This window comes from Oryx dammah, unplaced genomic scaffold (genome assembly GCF_014754425.2).
Source record: "Oryx dammah isolate SB20612 unplaced genomic scaffold, SCBI_Odam_1.1 HiC_scaffold_28, whole genome shotgun sequence".
NCBI classification, from domain to species: domain Eukaryota; kingdom Metazoa; phylum Chordata; class Mammalia; order Artiodactyla; family Bovidae; genus Oryx; species Oryx dammah.
This window is the reverse complement of record NW_024070212.1, coordinates 80,114,116-80,125,979: the sequence shown is the minus strand read 5'-3', so window position 1 is coordinate 80,125,979 and position 11,864 is coordinate 80,114,116. Positions and strand designations below refer to the sequence as shown.

At 53.9% G+C, this 11,864-nt stretch overlaps 1 protein-coding gene and 2 long non-coding RNA genes across 3 annotated transcripts; 2 read left to right on the top strand and 1 right to left on the bottom strand.

Moving 5' to 3' along the window:
* The first annotated feature begins 2,287 nt into the window (after positions 1 to 2,287).
* Positions 2,288 to 3,647, top strand: LOC120857053. Its single transcript, XR_005719559.1, has 2 exons — positions 2,288 to 2,375; positions 3,174 to 3,647. It is a non-coding gene; the product is annotated as an uncharacterized LOC120857053 (long non-coding RNA).
* Positions 3,648 to 5,925: 2,278 nt separating this feature from the next.
* Positions 5,926 to 7,621, bottom strand: LOC120857052. The gene is made up of 3 exons (XR_005719558.1): positions 7,091 to 7,621; positions 6,781 to 6,900; positions 5,926 to 6,090 (listed from the first exon to the last, which is right to left on the bottom strand). It is a non-coding gene; the product is annotated as an uncharacterized LOC120857052 (long non-coding RNA).
* A 675-nt stretch (positions 7,622 to 8,296) lies between these two features.
* FOXD3 (forkhead box D3) lies at positions 8,297 to 10,596 on the top strand. The gene has a single exon (XM_040232691.1). The coding sequence runs from the start codon at positions 8,533 to 8,535 to the stop codon at positions 9,976 to 9,978; it is 1,446 nt and encodes a 481-aa protein (XP_040088625.1). The 5' UTR covers positions 8,297 to 8,532; the 3' UTR covers positions 9,979 to 10,596.
* Positions 10,597 to 11,864: the final 1,268 nt, after the last annotated feature.

The following is an 11,864-nucleotide window of genomic DNA, read 5'->3' as shown; positions in this document are numbered from 1 at the left end:
CTCTGACTGATATTTAAGGAGGTAACTTGCGAAGTTATGTGGATGAGGAGCAAGAGACTAGAGTCTTCCATCTGTATTCTTCCTTCAGACACCCAAATTTTCTATGTGAGAGTTACTGTGAACTCCTCCTCTTATCAGACACCTAGTTTTATCAATTTTACCTTCAAAATCTTTCTTCAATTCACCCCCTCTTCTCCAGTCCCACTGCACTGAAGTCACATCTTTATCACCTCTTACTGAGACAATGGAAACAGCCTCTTTACTACCTCCAGTCTTACTCCTTTAGCTTATTTTTCACTTGGTCCCAAAACATTGTTGCAAAATTTTACTCTCACTGGAAGGACTGATGCTGAAGCTGAAACTTCAATACTTTGGCCACCTGATGTGAAGAACTGACACTGGAAAAGACACTGATGCTGGGAAAGATTGAAGGCAGGAGGAGAAGGGGACCGACAGAGGATGAGATGGCTGGATGGCATCACCGACTGGATGGACATGATTTTGAGCAGCCTCAGGAAGTTGGTGATGGACAGGGAAGCCTGGCATGCTGCAGTCCATGGGGTCGCAAAGAGTCGGAGGACTGAGCTACTGAACTGAACTGCCAAGCATAAAGTTAAAAGCCTTCAGTGGCTCTTTATCAATTTTAGGCTCTTTAACACAATATTCAGGAATCTTTATGATTTCACTCTTGTCTGCTTCCACTGTATCAACTCCAACTACCTGCTCCCTCTTGTTTCAGTCCAATTAAATTATAAGCTCCTCCTCCTGTCTTGCATAAGTCTGTGTTCTCTGCCTAGAACAAGGTTCCTCCCTTCATCGACCTAACAGCAGTTACTCATCATTCAAGACAGCTCAGGCTTTATTTCCTTTGGGAAACCTTCCTCCACATACCTCTTTTCCAGGCAGAGTTAGGTATGTCTACTCTGAAATCCTCTAACGTTTTATGATAAATATTTATACAATTAATTATATCCCATTTTAACTACAAACTTTCTTCAATAAGTCATACATCAATGATGCTGTGTCTTACTGATTCAATTACTGAACCAATATTTATTGAATGTTGCCAGCCAGTTCCCCACTCCTCCCCTAGTCACCCAGAGAATGCTTGGTTAGAACATCCTCTCCTCCTGAATTCCAGGGTTCCCCTGGTGCCTCAGACGGTAAAGAGTCTGTCTGCAGTGCAGGAGACTTGGGTTTGATCCCTGGGTCAGGAAGATCCCCTGGAGAAAGAAATAGCAACCCACTCCAGTATTCTTGCCTGGAAAATCCCAGGGGTTGAGGAGCCTGTCAGGCTACTGTCCATGGGGTCACAAAGAGTCAGACACGACTGAGCGACTTCACTTTTTTTCCCTCCCTGAATTCAGCTGTATGACTTTCATCCTTCTCCTGTACATTGTAGGGAGACCTAGAAAAAGAGGCAGACAGAAATAACTGCTTTGGACCCAAGGCTAAGAAAGTCCTTTCTTTAAAAGCATTAGGAGAAGAATTAAAATGTTTAAAGTGTATCCCAGGTCTTGTCACATCTGTACGTGTACTTTTAATATGTGACTTTTGCTTTTGTGTGTATGTGTAAATTCAGTCTGCCCTTCTGAGAGAAAAAGTTATGTATTATGGCGGTGTTTCCATATGTTATCCAAGTGGGTCCTTTCCTTGGGATGTGACTGAGCCAGTGGCATGGATTTCTGGAGATTTTTGATGAGCAAGACCAGGCTTAAACTGAGAAGCCGGTTTAAACTTAAGTATCCTGTTGCCCTGTGTTCAGGAGTAGGGAGGAAAGGAGATTTCTGCGTGAATACAAAAATCATTACCTTTCTGAAGGGCGGAGTTGTAAAAGGTCTTCCAGGTCATCTGGGTGCTCTGGGTCATGCATAAGTAGGAAATGGACCCAATACTTCCCGCAGAGAATTCTCCCCTAGGGACTGAATCCTCCTCTACACTCCCCTCCCCCACCCAAGACTGACCGTCTACTCAAGTCTGTGTGCAGGCACGGTGGCCACTACTTCTACGACCAGTCCTCTCAACCTTCGCTCTCCTAGCCAAGCTCCGGAGATGTCAAAGATTCTTAAGCTGGGGTTTTCCAACTTGCCCCTGAAGCTAGGCGGGCGGGCCCAAGCTGCGATGTAGAGAATTCGATGTCCCGGCGACCTCCTCTGAGGAGTGGATCGAGTTAAATATAACCGCGCGAATGGAATAGCGCTAAAAATAAGGCAACAGCTGGCCGGTCCACAGCCCGGTCCCGGGAAGGGCGGGGGCCTGAGTGGTCTTGGGCAGGAAGGCCGCTCCAGGCGCGGGGACGAGGAGGCAGCAGCGTCCGCGGGCCTGGGACGGAAGGCCAGCGGGATGGGCGCGAGCAGCCAGGTGCACTCCACGTGGTGCGGGTCCCAGGGACTGGAGTCAGCGTCGCTCGGTGGCCCGAGGGGGATCTTTTGAAAGAGTCAGAATCCTGGGAGAACTGGCCTGGACGTGACAAAGGAGAAGGGCTGAGAGCTGAACTCTTGCTCGCCCCGCCGCCAGAGGGAGCTGAGGGCAAGCGGGGGAAGCCGAACCCTCGAGAAGGCCGCGGCCTCTCCGGGGACCCGAGAGCGGGGGTCGTGCGGCAGTGGCCGCGCGTGCACACTCGAGGCTCCCGCAGCGACTGGTGCTCGGCCTTAGCGCCTCACACGCACCCGCAAGCCCCTCCTGGCGCGCGCCCCTCGGCCCTGCGCACCCTCCCGCGACAGCGCCCTAACCGTGAAGCCCACAATTGAAACGTTTCCAAAACGGGCTATTTATTTGCTCCCAATAAATCGATCCGCAGTGATTAAGAAATCGATGTGGCCTGGGTGGGCGACGTCGCTCTCGGGGAGGGAAAGGCGCCTCTGCCCTGAGCTCGCGGGGAGGCAGAGGGCGGGTGCAGGCCTGGGAGAGGCGTGTCCCGAGGGGGCCACACCCGAGGACCCTCAACCTGGGCGCGCGGGCCCTGCCCGGCCGCGTTCCCTCGGGCGGCGAGGGGCGCGCGCCCGCCGCCCGCGCTCCTCGGCCCCTCTCGCCGCCTCTCTTGCGCGCGGGGGAGGCAGTGGCCGGCAGCCGCCGCCGAACAGCTCCGAGGCTTTTGTTGCTCCTCGGCGGGCTGAATGGGGGTTTTGTAAAGCGGGACAGATAAAAATGAGCAGCATCATATTGTTTGACAGAATGATCCCATATGATGAAGTGTCGGCTGCGAAGGGGGTGAAAATGGTGAATTCCTAAAAACCCAGCCCTCGGCTCCTCCGAGAGCTGCCGGTAGCCTGGAGCGACCCGCGGACAGCCGGGCCCCGCCGCATCGCACCAAACCGTGTCGGGAAGACTCGAGCTTTCAATGCCAAGTCATTTTTAAGCCCCGATCCTGCCCAGGACCTTTCTCCTCGCGGATGAAAAGAACAATTTTCGAGAGAAAGGCTCGTTTTGATTAAATCTGACATGCTGCTGATAACTCCATGCTAATGTGAAATAATTAACATAATAGCCATAATTAAAAGCACGCTAACAATGCCATAAATTTATCACACAATTTTACTAGCTTTCTGCCCCTAACTGCTCTCTCATCGTTAATTAAACGTGTTGCCTTTTACAGAATGGATGTTTATACATTTCCAATATAAATAAATTCGAAGCCATCCTCTCTCCCTCTCTCTCTCTGTCTCTCTTCCTCTCTCTGGTCTCTCGCCATTAGAAGGCACTTCTTCACATGGGCCCTGAGTGGCGGACACCTTAAAAATAAATGAAGTTTTGAGATGCAAATCCAAACATGAACATTAAATTAATCCCCCCACCCCCCACCCCGCGCCCACCAAAGAGATCTGGAGCGGTATACAAGGGTGGTGGGAAATGAGTTGAAAATCCAACCCTCTTGGAAACAGAAATAATTTATGTGGGGTGGGGGCCCGGGATGCCTTTCAGCCCTTCCCACCTCCCTCGGTGGCGGTCATCCAGGCAGAGGCTGGTAATAGTTTAACATATCGGTGAAGACTGTTAATAAAGACCCGACTTTGTTTTTGGGGGTGGGGGTGGGGAGAGGGGTATATTCCAGATGGACTACACCCACGTTTAGTTTCCCCTGCATTAGAGGAAGGGTGGCTGCTCTCTGTGGGGGTCGCGCCCCTCACTGCGCGATCTGGTCCTTTCTCCCCGTATAATAAGAAAAGTGCACCCGCGCCTGGGCGTAACGATTCTATCTCACCTCCGACCAACGATTTATTCAACCACGGGCATAGTTTCTGACTTAAAGGGCGAGGAAGAGGGCATCTGGTTTCTCCCGCGCCTGGCGATGGGTAGGTGGGCCATTCCAGCCTTCCGAACACGCTGACCGAGCCCCTCCTCCTGTGTTGACCACTTAAGAACCCAAATTGAGTTGTAATTAATTTCCCCTTATCCGTCATAAATTGTTTCATCCTCTTCTTGTCTCCCCCATCCCCATCTCACCCCCCAGGACACACACACTAAATCTCCCCTCCCCCGAGACGTCTCAATTTCTTTCCTATCGATCCGAACTCCACTTTTCTTGTTTCCTGTTGCTAGAACCTCGGTCCCCTCCACCACCACTACCAATCCCCGCCCCCAACGGACCCTGTCCTGGTGGTTTCTGCAGCTGGGTACCACGGATTCTGCCCACCCCAGGAGAAACGGAGGGAGCCTCATTACATTCTTTTGGCTGAAACGTTCCAAACATTTGAACAGGTGAGACAGCTGGCTGCCATCTTCTTTAAATCCCTCCTGGGAAGTTCGATTGTTGTGACCCAAATAATCACTCTCATTCATATTAATTGTTTGTGCCTGTGTTTTTCATTCTCCCTCTTACTACCTCCCCAGTTACCGAGATTCAGAAGATGTTTTATCCACATTTCTCTCTCCTTCCCACCCCACCCCCAATATTTCCGTTCCCTCTATCTCGTCTTTCTCCCCCCTACAAGTGTGTCACTGTCGCTCTGTATCTGTCTCGCTTCTCCCATCTCTGTTCCAAAGTTGGCGGTAACTGACGACCTGTGGACTTTTAGCCGCCAACTGGGATCATGCGGCAAAGAGGATTTACTAAGCCCGGAATCTAGTTGGCCTAGGACAGGACCCTGCACCTTGTCGGGCTCGCGCCCTTCCGCCCCGGCGGTGTCCCGCAGTGATGGCCGCGGGAACCTTCCTGCCTTCCACCTGGGCTGCCGCTTAGCCTCCTTCCCGCCACGGCAGGTTGCGCGGCGCTACTGTCCGCCCAGAAGGAAAAGGGCGACGGGCTGTCCAGCCTAGAGCTGTTGGGAGAAATCCGCCGTCTCCGCTGGAAATCGATATTAAGCCATTGGGCCGGCACCGGCGCAGGACGTCGGGGGCTCAGCCAGTAGGTCCCGCACGTCTCATCATTTAGCTAATCGAGTCGAAAACTTTCTGTAAGGGCCAGACCCGGCATCAGATGGTAACACTGATTGAACAAGAGATTAGCACAATAGATCTCTAACCGAGGGGAAGCGTTGCTTTTCACGCTACGCGCCGTAATTAATGGTATGAATCAATTAATTTGACTTTTATTGTGTCGAAAGAAAAAAGCGCAACAAATGGAACTGGCGGCTGGGAGTTGTTCACCCCCACCCCTTTCCCCAGGGAGGTCCCAAAGAGACACGGGGGAATGGACGGATCGGGCCAGGTCTTGGCCGAGGGAGGTTCAGAGGCAGTAAACAGCGGCGCCGAGGGAGTGCTGAGAGCCAGCCCTGGCGGGCCGAGGAATTGAAATTAGGCTCATTTGGAGGATGCTTCAAGAAGACTGCGGAGGGCATCCCCTGGAGCCGCTACCCTTCCGTGCGTACACACACACGTGCAACGCGTCCACGCGGGCCCAGCCTCCTAGGCTGCGGTGGGGCTCCTGCCGGCCCGCGCCTGCCTCTTGGGCTGGACAACCGAAGCTGAGCAAAGGGAATTTGTGGATTCAGTTTCTTTTCCGTGCCCCTCGGACGTTCTTTTTGTAATTATTGTGTTACTGAGACAGTTTCACCTGGGACCTCCGCTGCCGAGGGACAGCGGGCAGCTAGTTCGCCGCTGCAGTCGGTTTTGCGGGAAGCTGTCTAGAAGGTATCGTAAACGGTTCGGAGCCTGCGGGCGACAAAGCGGTGCAGCTGCGGGAATGAACTCTGATGCATTTTAGGGTCAAGTGCAACCGGGGTATCATTTAGATACAGAAAAATCGTGGAGTTTCCTGGGCGTCTCAAGATGGAGGAACTGCCCTGGCTTCAACCAGAAACATCCTGCGAAGTGGGGGATCCAATGTGCTAGTGTTTTATCGGGGAAATTATCTAATGAAAATTGAAGTCAATCTGTGTGTCGCACTGCCTATAAGTGAAGCAAGTTTACGTGTGTCTCTAGGCTAAGGAATGAGAGAGGTGGTAGGTGAGAGAGACACAGACAGGGAATCATAAGTACTACTGTCCTCCAGGAAATACATCAGTTTCTTAGTATCGTCTGTAAATACTGAATTTCACTATTTCTTCTTAGACTATATCCCCTTGTGCTCCTTCCTCTGGTAAGGCCTGCACTCCCTTCTCAGGCCTCAGTGGCCAGACTGAGCTTGGGTTCCAGGAGCCCTTAACACCCGGCAGGCACTCGCGGCTCGCAAGGAGGCTGCCTAAAAATGCAGGAGGAAAAAGAGCAGCGCATCGCGGCTTCACCAGGTCAGGAGCACTATTCCGAAGTGCGCGGTCCACGCGCCTCAGCAATGTCACGCATCCGGGGTCGGTTTGCGCCCCCCACCCTCCATCCCAGTTAAATGCCGATAGTCTTTCCTACCATCACTGACTTTCCTTGCCAAAGAAACTCGGTGTGCACTGGCCATATCCTCGCCTCCTCCTCCACCTCCTCTGCTGCCGATCTCTGAGGAACTAAAATCTTGGAGTGTTTGTCTATACCCTAAGGGGAAAGAATCCACGTTAGTTAGCCGCAAGGAGAGTCTAGGCCGCCAACAAGCTCGCTCCCAGGAGGCTGGGCCCAGAAGCCTGAGAAGTCACACCGCCCGCTCCCCCTGAGGTCAGCCATCCCAAACAGGGCGCGGCGTCTAACCTAGAGGCCCGAAGCCTCTTCCCGTCCCCACTCGACTTACCCAGGCCGCTGCCAATGCCGGCTCCTTCCCCAGCGCCTCATTTCCGACTTTTTCACATGCTAAGTCGTTTAACAACTCCGAGCAGCTAGTTGCGGCTTTATTTATAGGTTCTCTGTTATTTTACGTCCTTTTTATTTCTCTCTGCAACTATTCTGATAGATTAATCAATAGCCATTTTCTGACCTTCGGAAACCCCAACTGATGCTGCTGTGGCTGAGCGGGGGGTGGGGTGGGGAATATATTATTTCACACATATACATATAAACACGCCCACATCGAGCCGGGAAACCAAAGACAGGACCCTGTGGTTTGACTTTAGCGGGAGGAGGAGCGCCTCCCCTCAGCAGGTGTCTCCGCCGACTAAGCACTGAGGCAGGAGGGGCTCTTAAGTCTAATTAGCAAGACAGAGCCGGGGCGCTGCCCTTAATCTTTAGAGCTAAAAAGAATCAAAAAAAAAAAAACCAACACTACTAATTTTTTCTTTAAAAAAAAAAAAAAAAAAAAAGGATGTGAATCTTGTCCTACATTCTATGCCTAGGGAGCATTGGCAAAGGGCGGGGGGCAAGCGGGGGGGGGGCGGGGGGGAAGGGAGAGGAGGCGGGGAGGTCAGGGAAGCAGAGCCGCGGATCCGGCGGGGGCTCCCGGGCCCACACCCTCCCTAGCTCACACGCACCCGCCCTCACTCACACCCACAGGCTCCCTCGACCCCCTTGCCGGGCTCCAGCCCAGGGTGGGGTCCCAAGGCGGTCCCAGGCTCCCTTGGGCCCCGCGGGATGCTGGCGCACGGTGCGGCGCGGAGTTGCGCGTCCCTTGTCCCTTTGTTGACAATTCTCTCCACCAACTTGAGTTTGGCCGGCTCCGCGGCGGCCCTGACGTCACGCACGGTCACGTGGCCCCGCCTCCCGTTGGATCTTTAAGTAGAAAGTAATCTATCAGGCCAGTCCTTAAAACGGGACTTTCGACTGCGGGGGCTTCGGCGTCCCTGACACCCCCCTCCCCCGGTTACCCCTGCCCGCGCCTTCCTGAGCTGCTCGGCGCCCCGCGTCCCGCGCCCGCCTGCACCGCTCCTGCGCCCCACGCCCGGGCCGGAGGCAGAGGAAGGCAGGCGAAGTGAGGGGGCGCGGCGTAGAGAAGCTGCCGGGCCGGGTCCGAGGCCGCTGCCGGGAGCAGCAACGAGCGCCTAGTACCGAGGGCCAGGGACAGCTGGAGTTTGCGGAGCGCTGCCACGGGGGGCGGACGGCACAGCCCGAGTCGTGCGATGCCCGGCCGCCGACTGTGAGCCAAGCCGGGAGGGCCCCGGACCACCTGCGCCCCCCTCCCCTCTCCCAATCCCCTGTCTTTCGGGGGCGCCCCAAACCCCTTTCTTGAGGTTGGCGGCAACCCCTGAAGACGCCCATTGCGCGCCGCTCCTTCCCCGCCGCCGCCACCAACCCCGAGGAGGGATGACCCTCTCCGGTGGCGGCAGCGCCAGCGACATGTCCGGCCAGACGGTGCTGACGGCCGAAGACGTGGACATCGATGTGGTGGGCGAGGGCGACGACGCGCTGGAAGAGAAAGACAGCGATGGGGGCTGCGACAGTCCCGCGGGGCCGCCCGAGCTGCGCCTGGACGAGGCGGACGAGGTGACGCCGGTGGCACCCCACCACGGGCAGCCTCAGCCGCCACACCAGCAGCCCCTGGCACTACCCAAAGAGGTGGCTGGAGCTGGGGCCGGGCCAGGGGGCGAGGCGGGAGCATCCGAGGCCGACGGCTGCAAGAGCGGCGCTGGCGGCGAGGAGGGCGGCGGGAGCGGTGGCGGGCCCGGCTCTGGCAGCGGTGCGGCGGGCGGCCTGGCCCCGAGCAAGCCCAAGAACAGCCTGGTGAAGCCGCCCTATTCGTACATCGCGCTCATCACCATGGCTATCCTGCAGAGCCCGCAGAAGAAGCTGACTCTGAGCGGCATCTGCGAGTTCATCAGCAACCGCTTCCCCTACTATCGGGAGAAGTTCCCCGCCTGGCAGAACAGCATCCGCCACAACCTCTCGCTCAACGACTGCTTCGTCAAGATACCCCGGGAGCCGGGCAACCCGGGCAAGGGCAACTACTGGACCCTGGACCCTCAGTCCGAGGACATGTTCGACAACGGCAGCTTCCTGCGGCGCCGGAAACGCTTCAAGCGCCACCAGCAGGAGCACCTGCGTGAGCAGACGGCGCTCATGATGCAGAGCTTCGGCGCCTACAGCCTGGCGGCGGCGGCCGGCGCCGCGGGGCCCTACGGCCGCCCCTACGGCCTGCACCCTGCGGCCGCGGCCGGCGCTTACTCGCATCCGGCGGCCGCGGCAGCTGCGGCGGCGGCCGCGGCGCTCCAGTACCCGTACGCGCTGCCGCCCGTGGCCCCCGTGCTGCCGCCCGCCGTGCCGCTGCTGCCCTCGGGTGAGCTGGGCCGCAAAGCGGCCGCCTTCGGCTCGCAACTCGGCCCGGGCCTGCAGTTGCAGCTCAACAGCTTGGGAGCCGCCGCGGCCGCCGCAGGCACGGCGGGCGCCGCGGGCACCACGGCGTCGCTCATTAAGTCCGAGCCGAGCGCGCGACCGTCGTTCAGCATCGAGAATATCATCGGAGGGGGCCCCGCGACTCCCGGGGGATCGGCCGCGGGCGCTGGGGGCGCCGGGGTAACTGGGGGCACCGCGGGTAGCGGAGGCGGTGGCGCCGCGCAGTCCTTCCTGCGGCCGCCCGGGACCGTGCAGTCGGCAGCGCTCATGGCCACGCACCAGCCTCTTTCACTGAGTCGGACGACGGCGACCATCGCGCCGATTCTGAGCGTACCGCTCTCTGGACAGTTTCTGCAGCCTGCAGCCTCGGCTGCCGCTGCTGCCGCCGCCGCTGCTCAAGCCAAGTGGCCCGCTCAATAGGGACGCGCCGGTGGCCGGGATGCGGGGCCTGGCAGCGGCCTGGAGAGTCGACTACAATTTGCAAGCTGCGCGCCCCGCCCCGCTCCTGGCCCCCCTGCCCAATCCTGGACTCTGCCTCTCTTCCATTTCCTCCCCCCCGACCCCTCAACACCGACCTTCGGCGGCCTCCACCCAGTCCTGCACACCTAGGCTGGCGGAGCAAACTCTCACCGCTCGCCCGCGGGGAGTATCTTTCCGTACAGGTAAAACCGAAAACCGATTTTTCCAAAACTGTACCCGGATGGCGCCTGCTCTCAGTACCTGGGGGATGAGAGGGAAATTCTTTGTACATATTTGTATAAAAATTATTGACTTTCCTTTTGGGGTTTTTATTTTTTTAAGAAAAAAACTCAGTAGATTTAGAGCTCTGAACTTTCATTTTTTCTGAAGGTTCACTCTCCGCAGTTTTATGTGAGAAAAAATGTATAGAGACGTTGGGAGATTTTAAATATAAAATTTTCAGAAGACGAAAGTCATTCTATATAAAAGTCTGTTTATATATAATGAATATATATGGTATTCTAAATGTTATTCCATCGTGTTGTACACAACTTTGTAAATAAAATTTTTAAAGGCTCAGCTTAATGTTTCATTTAGGTGTCTGAGGTAAATGACAAGATTTTAAAATAATATTTACATTTTATTCTTCCCAGATGAGTTTCAAGGAATGACCTTTTCAAACTTTGCTAATTCATAATTTGAGTGTAAGAAAAATTTAATTGGAAAAATATGCCTAATTTAAATTTACTAATATTTTCTTTTGGTTTTCACATAACATAGGTGTGTAGGTGGTGATTTTCTTCCTATCAATACATTACATCTAAATGACTAGATATTTCTGAAGATAAAGTAAGCTGCCATTTTAAAAACCAACCTAATTCTAAACTTCAGCACAAATATCAGACTTCATCTTTCACAATGGAAACTTTCCAAATGAGAGTTCTTAATCATTTCAATTAACCTTTCAAAAGAATGTTAATTCCAAACATTTCCCTCATCTTAGCATTTAAAGCCTTGATTTTTTTCAAACTATTTTCATCCCCTAAGTGGAAGTGGTAATAAACCCAGTTAACTTTTTAAATATATGTAATGGCATTTTAAATTTTGTAGTGACATTGTATTACCTATATGAACCTCATAGATGATACATAGTTGTTTGTTCTTTCATAATATTTTCAAATAAGATGCCTCTTTTCTATGGCAATAATCAACGCACAACATAATTTCGATATCTGAAGGGTTCCTGTAAATGTTTCCTTTCTTACCAACCCAAAGCTTTTCCAAAGGCCAAGAAATATCCTTTAATATCCTTTTAAAACAGATGCACTTCACTCCGTTTCTTAAACTTTAAAAAAACACCTTAGGCTAGTTTAGTATGAAATGCGAGATCACAAAGCAGGAATGGAGAAATGTCCTTGTGGATTATTTTTAATGTGCATTTCAGCTGTTGCAACCGTAAGTATTAACGTAGAAGTGGAACATCTAGATGCGGAAAGTCAGTTCCCATCACCACCAACACATCCTCAAATGACATCAATTCTAATTATTTCGTAATTAATTTAGCTGTTGCAATTACGTATGCGAAATTGCTTTTTAAAACTGGAGCGGGTAGCAGTACTGTCAGCTCGGCCCTATGCGGGTGCTGTTTGCAAAACACCGTCAGTCCCCGGCGCTGGCGTCCACCTCGCCTCGCTCGTCTCGGAGATGCCTCCTTGGTCGCGGAGATGGCTCCCGGCTGCTGATCCGAGCCTTATTTCTCTGCTGTCGGCGTGGCCTAGGGCGTCACTTTAAAAGACACTTCCTCGCAAATACCGAATCGGTCTTCCTGATAAACAGTAAACATTATT

Bases quoted from the DNA above. Each gene is read 5' to 3' on its own strand.
- FOXD3 (XM_040232691.1), top strand. From the start codon at position 8,533: ATGACCCTCTCCGGTGGCGGCAGCGCCAGCGACATGTCCGGCCAGACG.